This window comes from Astyanax mexicanus, chromosome 3 (genome assembly GCF_023375975.1).
Source record: "Astyanax mexicanus isolate ESR-SI-001 chromosome 3, AstMex3_surface, whole genome shotgun sequence".
NCBI classification, from domain to species: domain Eukaryota; kingdom Metazoa; phylum Chordata; class Actinopteri; order Characiformes; family Acestrorhamphidae; genus Astyanax; species Astyanax mexicanus.
In genome coordinates, this window is record NC_064410.1 from 12,008,839 (window position 1) to 12,025,920 (window position 17,082).

General features: G+C 37.9%; 1 protein-coding gene across 1 annotated transcript in view; it reads right to left on the minus strand.

The window, feature by feature from the left end:
* Positions 1-16,239: 16,239 nt before the first annotated feature.
* The window catches only part of LOC111192012 (ribonuclease inhibitor-like), a 30,119-nt gene continuing 29,276 nt past the window's right edge, over positions 16,240-17,082 (minus strand). The window contains exon 8 of the mRNA XM_049475740.1: positions 16,240-16,405. Within this exon, the coding sequence (XP_049331697.1) occupies positions 16,240-16,405 (166 nt within the window). The remainder of the gene's footprint in view (positions 16,406-17,082) is intronic.

A 17,082-nucleotide genomic window follows, 5' to 3' on the forward strand; every position in this document is an offset into this window, starting at 1 on the left:
GTTTGAGCGAATCAGAAACCATGGCTGACAGGAGAGGTCCACAAGCTGCTGAAGGCTAGAAAGTTCAAGCCTTCAGAACAGGTGACCAGGCAGGCCTGAGGACACCTAGGGCCAACCTGTCCCGCAGGATAAGGAAAGCTAATAGGCAGTACTCAAAGAAGATTTCCCAACGCTTAAGTGACGGCAGAGACACACGGAACCTGTGGCAGGGTATCCAGTCTATCACAGGCTATAAACTACATCCACAGACCTGCGACAGCGACACATCTCTGCTGAACGACCTGAATGGGTTCTTCGCAAGGTTCGAGCCACTCAACAACACACCCGCCCAGAAATCCATCCTTCCTCCTGGTGACCAGGTGCTAACACTATCCCCAGACAGTGTGAGGGGAGCATTCAGCAGGATCAATGCTCGGAAAGCTCCTGGGCCTGACAACATTCCTGGTCGTGTGCTGAGAGACTGTGCCTGGGAACTCGCAGAGGTTTATACTGACATCTATAACACCTCTCTGAGTCAGGCGGTGGTTCCCACATGCTTCAAAGCCACCACCATCATCCCTGTCCCAAAGAAGGCATCGCAATCCTGTTTCAATGACTATCGTCCAGTTGCACTCCCCCCATCCTCATGAAGTGCTTCGAACGACTAGTCATGCATCACATCAAGTCTTCGCTCCCCCCCCTCCCTGGACCCCTACCAGTTTGCATATCGGTCAAATCGCTCGACTGATGATGCCATCTCCACTGTTCTCCACTCAGCCCTCACACACCTGGACAAGAAGAACACCTACGTCAGAATGCTGTTTGTTGACTTCAGCTCAGCATTCAACACAATCGTCCCCCAACAGCTCATACACAAACTGGACAGTCTGGGGCTGAGCACTTCACTGTGCAACTGGCTGTTAGACTTCCTGACTGGAAGACCACAGGCAGTGCGGGTTGGCAGCAGCACATCCAGCATCACCACACTGAACACAGGGGCTCCCCAAGGATGTGTGCTGAGCCCCCTTCTGTTCACTCTGCTGACCCATGATTGCACACCAGCACACACCTTCAACCTCTTCGTCAAGTTTGCGGATGACACGACGGTGGTGGGTCTCATCAGCAACAACGATGAGTCACACTACAGGAGCGAGGTGAGCCGCCTGGCCTCCTGGTGCAAACACAACAATCTCTCTCTGAACACAGAGAAGACCAAGGAGATTGTTGTGGACTCACACACAGCACACTCCTCTATTCATCAACGGAACTGCTGTGGAGAGGGTGAGCAGCACCAAGTTCCTGGGTGTGCACGTCACAGAGGACCTCTCCTGGAGCACCAACTCAGCATCACTGGCCAGGAAGGCAAATCAGCGTCTCTACTTTCTCCGCAAGCTGAGAAGACCACCTTCTACAGAGGGGCCATCGAGAGCATCCTGACCAGCTGTTTCACCGTGTGGTACGGGGCCTGCACAGCATCCTGCTGCAGGACCCTCCATCGCATCGTGAGAGCAGCTGAGAAGATTGTTGGCACCTCTCTCCCCTCCCTTCAGGACTTGTACAGCTCCCGCCTCACACGGAAAGCCCTCCGCCTGGCAGGAGATCCCTCCCACCCACTACACAGCTTCTTCAGGCTGCTGCCATCAGGGAGGAGACTGCGGAGTCTCGGGGCAAGGACCAGCAGACTGCGAGACAGCCCCATCCATCAGGCTGTGAGGATGCTGAACTCTCTTCCTGCTCTACCCCCCGTCCCAATCCTGCCCCCTGCACACACTCACTCAGCATCCTGACCCCCCCACTAATACAGTACTGAAACTCTGCACTACAATGCACAAAGTACTGGTCCCTTCCAAACGGACTTGCACTACACAATACCTGCACTACTGATATACTTGCACTGTCAATACGCACTTTAATTCCACTTTAATTAAACTGTGAACTTTAAGGACTTACGCACCCATTCACTTTACCAGCCTTAAGCTATATACCATATACCCTATTCGCACTACTGTTATTTACTATTTATACTGTAATTCCATCTCAATCACCATCAATATTGCACTATTGTCTTACGTGTGTTTATTGTCTTGTTGTATTGTACATATAGTGTCTCTCACTCTTTTATATTATATATCTACTTCTTTTTTTTACTTATATTTATATATCTATTTCTCCCCCACACTACTGCACCTTGTTTTTGTCTCATGTATGTCTATTTGTGTCCCTGCTGTATTGTACACATAGTGTCTCCCATTCTCCTTTATTATATCTATTATCTGTACTTGCTGTAAAATTGGGAAGGAGAGTAACGTAATTTCAATTCTCTGTATGTCCTGCACATATGCAGTATTGACAATAAAATATTTGACTTGACTTGACTTGACTTGCTGGAGGTCATTTTGCAGGGCTCTTGCACTGCTCCTCCTGTTTCTTCTTGCACAAAGGAGGAAGTCCTGCTGCTGGGTTGTTGCCCTTCTACGGCCTCCATGTCTCCTGGTGTACTGGCCACAGATTGTGATAGTGGGGGTAGCACAGTGCAATAAAAAACAAAGTGGACCGTTACTAAACATCCTACAGCCCACACAACCAAAAGGGCATCCAACAAAGAGTACAAAAGCTAGAAATAGATATGGAGAGTGGACTGGGAATGTTTAACACATTGTTCAAAGAAACTGATTTGTTAATTTGTAATATATTTTTAAAAAGACTATGTTCTATGTTTTTTTGTTTGTCAAATGTATTTGGTTAGAATAATTTAGATTGGGAAAGCTTATAAAATAGGGAAACTTGTTTTATTTTGTTAATTATATGTGCATGGTAGGTTTGTTTATGTTTCTTTCAGGGTTGGACCTTTAGAGCAGGGTTGCTGCATTGTGAACACTGACCTGTTTAATTTCAGGAACTGGCATTCCTTCGCTGCTCAATGACTATCAGAGTGTGAGAGTTTGGGCATTGGACAGCAGAAAGGGGGCTGCAGTGGGCAATGGAAAAACACAGAGCTGGACTAGGGGAATGCGTGGATAGAGCCCTGAATGTGAATACAGCTGACAGAAATAAGCAAAATCAGCAGTAGATCTGTGTGAGAGCTAAACCCAAAAGCCTTGCTACATACAACCATTGGTGTAGAAACCCGGGGAATATTAGAAACAGGTGGATTTTGTCCCCCCCAAAAATGATATCGTTTCGCTCAGCTGTATTGTTAATGAGGAGACAAACCGCTAAGCGCTGTGTAAAGGGAAACCAATCACACTGCCGGTTCAGGGAGAAAGTCCCGCCTTTCAGGAGAAACAGCCCATCAGCTTGCTGGTTTTGCGAGAAGAGTCAGCGGTGGGGGAGAAGCCCCTCCCCCTCACTGTGAGATTTAGCAGCGGTGTCCAGCAGCAGCTGGTGTTAAAGTAAATCCGGATATATGGCCATTTTTCTAAGAGAAAGGTAACGGAGCTAACCATGTGACCTGTGTTGAGATTATTTCTGATAGCTGGTTAAAAAGACAAATCAAAACACACAGATTAAACCCACTGTGTGATTAATAAACTGCAGCGGTGTGAGTCAGTTAGCTTAACTTTGGAATTAGCTAGACAGGGAGTCAAGGTTTAAGAAAAAAATAAACTATATATGTAATGTTCAGCTTGCCCTGATGTTTCATTTTCAAACTGTGTTTATTAAATTAGGATTGCAGGATTTACTGTGAGCTATAATGAACGAAACAAGTTATCTAGAAGCTGGATGTAGTGGATAGCCAGAATTTAGTACAATACTTTATGTTGGTAGTTTAAAGCAGTTTATTAACCCTGGTCTCTGCCCTAAAATTGTGTGTTTTCCACCAGATCCAACTGATCAGCTTAAACAATCCTTTACTGAGTTTACTTGTTACAATCCCTTAGCCCCCTTTTGAGCATAAATCATTATGTATATCAGACACATCCTACCACCACTTACTTTATTAAGTGACTTTAAAGCAGAGAAAACAGTGGGGATATGCAGTAGAATGTGTAGGAACAGGGTTGAGAAACACTGCTCTTACCTGACTCCTGTTCATTTGTAGTAGAGGTGGGCGGATCGATCCAAATATCGATAATATCGATACCAACGCTGGTATTGGTATTGAGCAATACTCGTGTAAAAATATCGATATTCAAGCTTTTTTCTCTGCCGCACGCACTGACTGCTGCGCACGAGGATTCACCACAGTCTGCTCTCTGGTCTCTTGTTGTTGCACATGCGTCACATGGCTCAGCAAAGCCAGCCAAACCGCCAGCAGGTAGGCTCAGCCTGGCCCCGCCCACTCAGCGCTCTCCTCGAGTCGACACGCCTCTACCTCAGGAGATTTGTGTTGAGTGATATTTTTTTACACTGTTTATTTAAGAAAAACTTGCATTTGAATTGCACTGAAAGGAAGACAATTCCTTATTTTTTATTGTTTTTCCAAATGACAATTCTATTAAAAAAAAGAAACAAAGAAACAAAGAACTAGAAAAGATGTCTAGTGAGGGGAGAATTGTTATTTTATTTTTTAATATTTGTTTACTTTATATTTAAACTTTGTTTTGCTACTGTTCCATTGTTTCTAAACAAAAAATGTTGATTGTGATACTAAAGTATTTTGTTATCACTTACAATGTTTGGTGAAATTATATCCTAGGTTTTTGGATCATTTGGATCTATAAAGCTTAAATATTAAAAAGTATCGGTATCAGTATCGATATCGGCAATACTGGCCCTGCGTTTACTTGGTATCGGATCGATACCAAAATTCCCGGTTTCGCCCACCTCTAATTTGTAGTTCACAGTAAGACCAAGTCCTGAGTAAATAGGGAATTCCAGGCAAATCCATATGTTTTTTTCTGATGTCTTATATTTATATTAACTTCTGTCAAAAATCTCTATGAAACGTAAAGTTACATTCTTTTTTCAAAAAAGGACACCATCATAAGAAGTGCTTTCAGTAGAAACAATTAAAAGCGCAGATGATAACTGATCAGTTTTTGTCATATATGTATATAATTCAGACATTTCACGCATATTTGTTTAAATGTAATGTGGAGTAACATGGAGGTTGTAAAGTCACCTTTACTTGGATGTAACTAATAATAAACAGAATACTGAAAAAAGGGATTCTTTGTGATTAAAAGTAATTCCTTAAATGTTGTTCTAAGAAACTATGTGGGCTTTGGTGCATATTAGCAAATATGTCCCCCCCAATATCAAACCCGCTCCTATGCCCTTGCACTAAGGAGTATGGACCAACTTGCACTTGTCTTTGATCTTGGACTGAAATATAGAGACATATTATTAATTCTCAAAATCAAACATGATTATGCAGTAAATGAGCGCAAACTACGTTTGCTAAGATCAGCAGGACTTTCTAGAAGAAAGGATTACTCCAGTTTAGACAGTGTACTTGGCTTCATACGAGCACAACATCAGAAAATAAAGGTACCTTATCCAGTTTCAATTTATTTATGTCCTCCTCAGGAACTTATCTGGACCATAGAAATGTTCAAGCTCCTCCTTCATGTCTAGATTAAGATTATCCATGTCTGTGATTAATATCAAAATAATTTTAGCTTCATGCTCATTCCATTCCATACCCCTTGTAACAGTGCCCGTTACTCTGAAAACAATTAGTTTACCCAAACGACAGTTACACTGAACATATCAGACAACATATCTAACTGTATTTTGTGCTTAAAAATGCTAGATGACGTGTGGGAATATACTTTCACATTTCACAGAGAAAGATGGTTATAAACCTCTCCCAAATTGCATTATCCACACGACGGAGGAACAGGAAACTCGATGCACATTTTGCCAAACTAAAAGTATGTCATATGGCACAGTAGCAATTAATTACCTTTAAATAATAATTACAATTCAACTGAGGCGTATTGTAGTATGTTTATCAGGTTAGATGTGCATGCGCTGCTGCAATTCCAGGTGTTCCGTCGAGTTGTGCTACCCATCGATATGTTCTTCCTAAAGGCACTGCGCATGCGCTGACCTACACTTTTTAATTATTTCTCGTGTTTTTTTTATATAATATATGTTGTTGTTTTTTTGCAGTTTTTTGCTTTAAACAAACTGGACTCACTGTCATTGCACTAAAATGTAAATGGAAACTAATAATTAATATTAAAAATATATATAAAAGCAGTGTCTAATGACCTCTATTTACCATAAATGTATCATGATACAGTGATTTATTCTACACAAATATACTAACCTACATCTACTGTGATTTATACTGGGAACATGCTCTAATCTGGTGCTTCTTTTGTATTTTTACAGTTAAACATATATAAACACTAGGGCAGCATGGTTTGACGTGGCACAACTTCACAAGCAAACTATTCTAAAATGCTTGTACTACACTTTACCATAATACAACAGACCTTAGCTGAAATAAATGTCGTGTGTGTTAAATCTGCAGGTTAAAAATGCTAAAAGCCCTAATGTAGGCAATGACATTGGGCACCTCTATTCTGTTAATTTAATAAATAATTCCCTCAGTTTTAATAAATTATTCTGTTAATTTAATAAATAATTCCCTCAGTTTTAATAAATCGTTCTCTTTATTTAATAAATAATTCCAATAAAATGTTCTGTTAATTTAATAAGTAACTCCTTAGTTTTAATAAATTGTTCTATTTATTTAATAAATAATTCCAATAAACCATTCTGTTAATTTAATAGGTAATTCCTCAGTTTTGATAAATTGTTCTCTTTATTTAATACATAATTCCAATAAATTGTTCTGTTAATTTAATAAATAATTCCCTAAATTTTAATAAATGGTTCCCTTTATTTAATAAATAATTCCAATAAATCGTTCTGTTAATTTAATACAAATTGCCTCAGTTTTAATAAATTGTTCTGTTAATTTAATAAATAATTCCCTCAGTTTTAATACATATTTTTCTTTTAAATAAGGGAATGATTTGAATACAAATTAATAAAATTGTTTCACTTGTGCAATGTGTCTCATTTCTTTTTATTGTTGAGATTGTGTAAATATGAATGAGAGTTTGTTTAAATGTGTTCTTCTTGGTACTTACATGGATGAAAATAGCAATCTACTAAAATAAATAGGAAAACTTATTTAAATATAACTGGAACATACTTGGGTTGTGGGGGCTGCTGCTGAATGGTTGTTAGAATTGTGGTAACTGCACTTACATTAAACTCTAAAATAAAAGCAGCAATTGCTGTTCTGGACAGTATGCAGGTCCCATTGTTGCCCTCTTCGCACACATATTAGTTTTAATAATGAAAAGGTAGGACATTTTTCATGTTCTGTCTGTTTACTGTCTGTCCTGTTCACTCTGAGGAATTCACTGACTGGTGTGTCACGGGATCGTGTAGGGTAGGGGTATTTAATTAGAATTCAGTTCGGTCCAGTTAGAGAAAATTTCATCAGGCTAAGGTCCGGACCGACGCCAATATTAACTTGTGTTATAATTCAGTGTTTTATTCTGTTTACTGAAGACGCCTACAGTAGTTCTGTCAGTATTTTACCAACAACTGAAAGACAAAACAAATTACATATACTAGTATATTTCAACAATATTTTTTGTTTTAAATAGGCCTGTCACAATAATTACATTATCAACCTATCATTAAATAAATGGAAACACCTATCATAAAATAAATGAAAATGCTATATTTATTCTATTTGATTTGATTTATATTAGATTTAGGCCTGCCTGCCATAATAATAATTATATAAATGATAAATCGTCCAATATTTGGAGAAATGTTTGCTGAACTTTTAACAGCAGTTTTATTTTATTTAATATTAATGATAAAGCATACTTTATTATGTTGTGGGTAAAACTGATGGGGGGAGTTGCTAATGCTTTTTGTCCCCTGGGGGCTGCATTAGTTTTGAGGTAGGGTTGTTCTGGGAGTAGAGAGAGCGCGCCTGCAAGCGAGGGTTTTTTTTTCTGATCAGGGGGAGTAAAGTGGATTATTTTGGACTCTTGTCTCGGTTGTTTCTCTTTAATTCCTCCAAGTAACACCGCGAGGTTACATTACTGTTAATATGTTTTATAACTGTAGTATTTTTTATGTTTTTTTTCTGGTGCGCACCATCTGTATTAGCGTTTCTTGCTTTATTCTCCCACTTCTCACCGCCTGCTTCACCTGTGTGGCTCCGCGCTCTCGCATCTGCACAGATCTGGGGTGGGTTTCCCAAAAACGATCAATCTTAGCGAATAACGAACGAAGTAACGAATGACGTGAGTAAAGAACGAGCCAGTTCTGCGAGTGTTTCCCAAAGAGCTTCGCAACGTGAAAATTAACGAACGAGGTTAAAGAACATCTTTGTTGACTCCTCCCCTGAAACAGCGCACTCAATCGATCCACAAACATCGATTCAACACTGCAATATGCAGCATTTATTCACTATTACACCCTAAAAACGTAGAAATGTGTTGTAATTAACAACATTATACTCCTAAAGATACATATGACTAAATAAATACTCGAAAATCTAATCTATTTTAAAACATTAAACTTATTTTTACATTTTTAAAACTATTATTGTTAATATATATTATATTAATAGATACTATACTAACATTATTAATAGTAATATTGATAGTAATATTAATGTATTATTATTCTAATTATTAATATTATAAAAATAATATAATAATATACATATACCTATGTTCCTGTGTGTGTGTATATATATATATATATATATATATATATATTTGCGTCAATTAGTTTTCATGGTTTTAATAATAATCGACAACTTAAAAAAAAAAAAATATTGAATGAGACTTGTCCAACTTTTGACTGGTAGTTATATATTTGCGAGCTGACACACCCCAGAGTTTGCCCAGATGAACGGCCACAATGTTGGTTAGAAGCACCTGATTAAGGAATAATATGAAATATTACCTGCACTTTCACCGATACCCTTTACAATACGTGTAGGTGTTATTAAAGACACCACACCGGATACCAGGGATTTTCCAAATAGCATGGAAATATATTATGTTGTGCTGTAATTCCTGGTCTTGTGGGAACTGTATATAAGTGTGTGTATGACGCAGTAACAGCCTGATTACAGAATCAACGGACTTGGTGACTTTGCAGCTTTGCTTAGACCATGAGCATCATCTGCAGGAATTGACTGATTGCATTTCTTGCAGCGTTAATGTCAAGACTTCTATCATCGCTAATCTGCATTTTAATAATTTACTCGTGGGTTTGATTGGCCAATTCCAATATGCCCAGTTAGACTACAAGCCACAGTTGGCATTATAATATAAAGTAATATACTATAATATAATATAACTTATTCACTCACTTACTCACTCGTCAACCGCTTTATCCGTTAAGGGACGCGGGGGAGGGAGGGGGGATTTGGGGGGCGCTTGGTGGCTGGAGTCTATACCAGCTGGCATCGGGCGGAATGCATACACCCTGGACAGGATGCCAATCCATCACAGGGCAGACAGACACAGACACATTCACTCACACACTCACACCTAAGGGGCAAATTTTATCCGACATCTAATTAGCCTGAACTAATTTCTTTGGACTGTGGGAGGAAACCGGAGCACCCGCAGACACAGGAAATAATATAATATAATATAATATAATATAATATAATATAATATAATATAACATAATATAATATAATATAATTATATAGTAATATGATTGATTATAATGAATAGTAATGTAATATAATATAAAAATATTAATAATTATATAGTAATATAATTGATTATAATTAATAGTTATATAATATAATTGTTCAACCACGGAAATAATATTTTTTCTTCCTCAAAATTGGCGGTCCCTGGTGTTTAAGGTGCTGAACTGCAAGTCAAGATCCCCTAAAGAAGCTCGTTAAGAATAACGACTGGGTCAGGGCACTCCTTAATCTGCGAGCGAGTTTACGTAGTACTTTAGTTACGCACGGGTTTGGGAAACACTCTTTAATTACCGATCAATCTTAAGTACGAGATAACGAAGTTCTTAGCGTTACGAAGCTTTCGGGAAACCCACCCCTGATTGGCAGAGGAGAGCGTTTGGTGATCTTACAGCACACGCGATTGGTCTGTAAGTTTACTGCGCTGTAAAGCACGTTAACCGTAAAGACAATGAACGTTTCGCCGCTTTAAATAAACGCTGTCATAATTAAATCCTTCTCAGTAGTTTATCGGTTCCGGTATTTGGTTCCGGATTGGAACCGCGGTCTGCCTATTAGTGACCCCTGGTGTAGGGTACCACAATCAAAAGTGCAGTGTGTAGTATGCAGTACATACTAGTGCATTATGCAGTTTAGTAGTATACCATTCCGAATACAGCTTCTCTCTCTCTCTCGCTCTGTAATGCCTCCCCCTCCTGGACTCAGTGGGTACTGCATTGGGAGAGGCCATGCTCTCCTGCACTTCTAAATGAACAATTAGGATACCTGTTCATTCATGGCTTCTTCTCAAATTGGGGGTTTTTAAAATAGTTTATCCTGATTTTGTTGGAGTAACTGTATCTGCTGACCATAAAACACGTTATACTAGAGTTTGATTGCCTTCAGCAACAGCAAAACAATGAGTGAGTTCATAATGTTGGATGACAAACAATCCCCTGTTGTTCTCTGCACTTACAAAATTAAGTTGACCTTACAAGTCTTAAATGTTAAGCTGTAAATATATAACATTTTAAGTTAATTCAACTTAACTGAGTTTTGTTCATACAACAATAGTTTAATTACCTCGACAGTTTCAAGCATTGTGGATCTAAATAACATTTATTTAATATTTACAGGTATCTTCAGCATATTTTGCATATTTTTATAGAACTGTCAACATTGACAGCATAACACTGCCGTAGAACAAGAGTGAACTCTGTAGCTTCAAGCCAACACACTGTAAGCACGAGGAACACAGAATAAAGTTAATGTGCTCTTACAGCCTACAAACACTGAGGCAGGGCAATCAACACATAAATTATATTACTACACGACTAGGATAAGGTAGCTTTGGGCAACAGACAACACAAAGATGTTAAGTAAAGGATAGGCCACGCCTAATATGCAAATATATTGTGCCAGGAGCCTTATGGGAAAGCTGTATGAACCAACACTGTAGAAAGAGCATTGACACGTGTAGTAAATAAAAGTTGGTTGAACCAAGCAGCATCATGTAACTCAAAATTGCCTGTTCAGGCAATATAAAGAATCCAGTTGGCACAATACCACACTAAAATGTGTTGGCCTGACATTTACGTTTTATTGTTTCAGTGACTCAAAATACCAGATCAGGCATTTTTTACAGTGCATCTGTCTTAAATGTGACATTGTAATTAATTAAATGTGCTTGCATCAGTCTCCTTAATCCTTTCTGTTATTCTGTTATCTGTGCGTAGTAAATATAGTGGATTATTTTAGATATTTAAACAAAATGTACTCTAACCTCTTAAGCTCCAAGCCTATTTTTACCATTTTCCGCCTGAAATTACATACTCAAATTTGAAGGCTTATTACTCTAATATTAAATAATTCAGAGTCAATTCTATGAATTAATATTACTTAGAAGCCTTTACACAATTCATTTAAGGCACTTTCATTATTCAATTGAACATGTAATGGCCAAAATATGGTAAAAACCAGGAACATTTTTAGGCGCTTTTCAGATTTTCTATTTTATTTATTTATTTTCAGACATATAAAATGAACTATTTATATGGAAGAAGGGTTTTGGCAGCTCCACATTTTGCTATAATGTGTTTACAATCATCATATAAAATTGCTCCCTTTCACTGGTTAGATATTATTGTGATTTGAACCAGTAATGGTCTTTTCTTTCTCCAAAGGACTGGAAACTTTATAAGAATAAAAACTAACACTTTTATAACTCATTTTGCAGTAATAAGGCTGTTTTTGTGTGGTCTACTCATATAAAAACAGAAATCTCTTTAACAGAGCGCTTCCTGCCGAGAGGGAACTCTCTGAGAGTCAGAGCTCTGTGGCCGAACAGCCCCCACCCTCCCTTACAGATGGCAGAACTCGGTACCTGATTGGCTGACAGAGCTCATTTCTGGATTCGTGGAGCGACCAATAATCCGCTTTTAATAACGCGTTAAAAATGATATTATTTTTTCTGCCTCAAATTATTTCAAGCACTGTTTGGATATATGTGAGAATTACTGGATTGCGTTTTGAAGGTAAGAGTGTGGGGGAAGCGCTGGAGGGGGTTGGGTGTGTGTCTCGAGTGTCCTGAGGTAACGTTAAACACAAAGCGAAACACAAGCAGATTTAAACTCTAAACACACAGTGTAACACACTCTTTTGGCTAATTCAGGAATAAAACGGAGCACAGTTCTGTAATCCGGAGGGGCAGATGGTTCGAATGGTGTATAACATGTCCGCATTCAATCAAATATGGACGTACGAAAAACGCAAATATGAAAATAATATTTCATAACTTTCATAAACTAGGCATATTTCGCCCTAAATGTTTATTTTCTGAAATGAGATACAGCTAAATAGGCTAGATAAATGAAAAGCTTTAAAATGGCATATTGGGTGTCTATATTGAACCTATAAGTATTTATAAACACAGCCAGATATTAAATATCATATTTTTGGCCCGCCGGAAGGCCAGGGCATGTTAAGAGGCTAAACAAAAGTGGATAAAACAAAACATTGTCAAACACAAACATAAAAAGGCCAACATTTCTTTTACAAATTAAAGTCATTAAACATGTGATTACCCTTAAATGTAATTTTTTCTCTGCAATGGATGGACGACCTGTCAGGTGTATCCTGCAGTCATTTATCCGCTAAAATGACTGCCAGAATTGGATCCGGCTTCCCCTCGACCCAAAATGGAATAAGCTGTGAATAATTAATGAGTGAATAACAGACTTAATAATTTGTTGCATGACCAACTAAACAACTTGAGCTCTCAAGAAGTTATCTAATACATAAATCACATGGCAACAGAACATACCCTGACCATCCCATTAACACTACTATTCTGCATGCTTGTTTGATATTCCTTTTGGGAAATGTTAAACCAGGTATAAAGAGTTGTGTTGTCTATAAAAGTGCATGAGAAGAGTTTTATTTACCAGCTTGTAACATAAAGGAGTCACAGGCAGCCGTATTTGGGCTTTATCACAAACTATGGTCAAGGCAAGCAGAGAGGTTTAAAATATATTCAGGACGATTACAGGTCGATTTATGATCAATGTCCTTATTACAAGCATGACAATAATTAAAGAAATAGCAACAAAAACAATGATGCAAAAAGGCATTATAACAATATTTCTAAAAGGCATTATAAAAAATATTATTGTATTAAATAAAGAGAAAATTAGAGAGTTTGCAGGAACATTTTTGCTGCAGCCAATCAGCAGTACAGTACTATCCTGTATAGAACAACATCCTTTTATTTATTTAAAGTTTCATTATTCTCTGCATGATTGCTGCTGTTTCTCACTATCCCTTTTCCCTTTTCCCTACTTTTCACAACACTCAGTCTATGATTAGGTAGGATACCATTGGAAGAGCAATAGCGGCATTATTACATATATGTAATTAGAATAGTTACAAATATTCTGTCTTAAAGAAAGTGATAAATGTTTTGTGTTATACTAAAAATGTGCAGGTACATCTTGCTGGCATTATGTGTTTTTAGAGGATGCCAGTCTACCAGTCATGCTCTACCACTTTTTTCCTGCCCTTAGATAAGAGCATTTTATGAAAAACTGAACCAATAACATTACCCGTACAATTCAAACCTAATCTGATGGAATTATACTTCACTTTGCTACACTGCTAAAATGAGTCGTTCTCTGTTGTTATAGTCACAATAGTTTTCCTTTGGTTTCAAAATTAGAACACATCTGTAAATTCCATTGTCTCTTCACCCTGAAGTTGACCTGTTGCACCCTGGTCTGTGTTTCTCTTATCTGTATCCACATCACTTTGACCTGTTTCACTCTGGTCTGTGTTTCTCTTTTCTTTATCCACATCACTTTGACCTGTTTCACTCTGGTCTGTGATTCTCTTATCTGTATCCACATCACTTTGGCCTGTTGTTTGGTCGTCCTCATTTCCTGATGATTCTTCCTCTTCATTTGTGGGTGAGACATATGATCTCCATGCACCCCAGTTAAAAAAAGAACGATCTACCCTGTAAATGCAAAATTAATAATGTTACACAGCAGAACACATTTACTGTATGTGTGTCAACTAGTCATGTCTGATTATGCCATGGTGCTTCGTAAAAACAGTTGTACAACCATACATAATTTCAAAGCTGTGCTTTATTAAATCTTATGTTTTTCTATAATTCCTCTTATTTAGAATTTTTGAAGAAATATGATTGGTCCCATTTAAGAAAAAAGCTTTTTTTTATTATCATTGCAACCATACACCCTTCTTTTTTACACCTTCTGCCTATGCCTGTACTTGTATTTGCTGATGGGTTTGGTAGTCTTAACATTTGGTGTGTTCAGGTATATTTCTGGTGTATTGTTATCTTGGCAGAAAACAGAAAACACAGGCATCCATACACCCCCCCAACTTGTTACACACACATTAACGTGCAGCAGTTAACTTTTACATAACCAATAAACAGAATACAAAATATAAAAATTGTTTCCCTGTCTCCTGAAATCATTGTACATTTTCTTGCATTGAACAGCAGTTCTGGTGATGCCAGAGGACAATGAGATGCTTGCCACTACCTCCTCTGACGCCTGCCCAAAAATACATATTTTACCTTCATATTCTGCATGCACAATTGAAGAATTCATATATTAGACACGAGTACATGTATTCTTCCAGTGTTGTATTTATAGCCATTGATATTTTTTTATCTAAGGTTCATCATTCTGTAAGCAATTAAAATCTGATGACAATCAGACTTATTATGCAAGGCCTTATTCCTTTTGGTTGGTAAATGGCAGTTGACTATTGTGTATATATGTGCCATTTTCTTTAACCCTTTACTGCAGATCCATTTTTTTGCTCATTTTCATGCGATTTGCACTACTATGCTATCACACTGGATATCTTCAGTTTTACATATAGCACAATGACCATTCAGGGCTTAAACTGAAGTAGACCAAAACAGTAATTCACTTCCAAGAGGGAATGTTCATTATTTAGGTTCTATTTGAGAACATTAAATGCAGAGGAAAATGTAAAAAAAAAAAAAAAAAAAAAAAAAGCGCATGTCATATTTGGAGTTTATAATGTGTGTATGGATGTTGGTGATGAATAGGCAATCATTCTCTACATTTCCTGGTTTATTAGGGTTTTAACTAACAAATTACAAAATTTGAAAAAGATACAAGCAAGAATAAAAGAACTACACAGCATTATATTAGGTGTCCACCAGGCGTCTCCAGAGTGCCCCAACCTTTCTAAATACAAGGAAGAAGCTTTCTCTATACAACACGTATATATATTATAATATTTTTTCGTTTGTTTGTGATAAATCAAATTAATGTAAATCCATTTCAGAGTGAGATTAATATTTTTTGGATAAAATGACACATAAAGTCACACGTGTGCGTGCTGTGTGCTCCATGCAGTTCAGCGCTGTTGTTTTTTTTGGAGACAGCGCACCACGTGGTGACGGTTTGGCATGCCCCTCCAACAGCCATTAGGAGACCAATCAGGGCAAATTACGTGTCAATGTTTTGTCTGAGGGTGGACTATTGGTTGAAATAGGTGTCAATCACTTTTGTGATGCTAGAGAAAGGCTATGACCTGAGTTGATTGGACAACCCTGAACACCAACGTGATTCAGCGCTTACGCCATTGGCTCAAAAGACGAAATAAGAAAAATAGTGGTTTGTGGACCAATAAAAACCACAGAATCTAGAAGAGGACATCCTTAGCTTTGTATTCACATACAACTTTACATGTAAACGTTACACTGCGTGGTCGCTAGGAGCTTGAGAATATTACGTTGCGGTTGCGCTGAAAATAAACGCATGTTTGTGAAGAGAAGTGAGCAGGAGAATAAAGGACTTTATTTTATTAATTTTATCTGCGGTTCAGAGCTGTACTGTGGATGCTGTGATAGTAAGTGAATTGTCTATAATATAAACTGATGTTATTTTACGTAATAATAATATTTTTAAGACTATTTTGTTGAAGAGGCGTGTTCCTCATGTAAACAATGTGAAAAAACAGGCTGTTTTAGTTGGAGATTTCTGGCGACTGGTTTCATGTAGATGGCTAGAGGGCGCTTCTGAAGTAAGAGGTTAATTAGAGTTATTTCCTTACCTCAGTTGGCATTTTGATTTCTTAAGCAGTTCAACGAGGTGTTTCAATGACTTTCCCATTGGATTCTTACGCAAATCCAGCTCTCTAAGGTGTGTGGGGTAAGAACTCAGAGCTGAAGTTAGAGCATCACAGCCTTTCTCATCTATACTGCAATTCCTAAGCCTGCAAAAAGAAAGACAAAACGTTTTTAACACACTTAAAAACAATAGTTCACCAGAAGATTTTTTCCCCCACACCTCCAATTTAATAGATCAGCCAAGATGTTTGGTGTCTGCACTGTCCTTTTTAGACTTTAGGGAGAGCTTTGAGAATAATGTAGCTCTCCAGGAGCAGGCCAGGTGACCCCTGTTCTAAGCTGCTAATTGGTGCAATGTGTCTGCAGACTATTGATAAGCACCTCGTCATCTGACCTTCATACTTTATCACATTATGTTTGTAGCTTTACAAAACTAAAGAAACAAATGTCAGGTCTTGACTGATTGACTGAATTGGGAAATTTGGGGTAATAAGGGTAAACTGAAAAAAATAATTTTCTGTATATTATTTCTATTGACAAGGCTGAATCTATACTAAAGTAGCAAATGTTTTAAAATAGCCTACATAATATTCTAAACACAATATAATTAACATTATTGGGAGATAACTGCAGCAGTTCACATCTAATGTTGATTCTGTTGTGCAAGTTGAATCAGAGCTTGGCCATCAGTTCTCTATCTTAGCCATCTCCACAGTGCTTTACACCCACCTGGACTGTCAGAACTCTTAATACTGTTCACTGATTTCAGTGCAGCATTCAACACAGTGATCCCCTTTATGCTGATCCCAAAGCTCAGCTATCT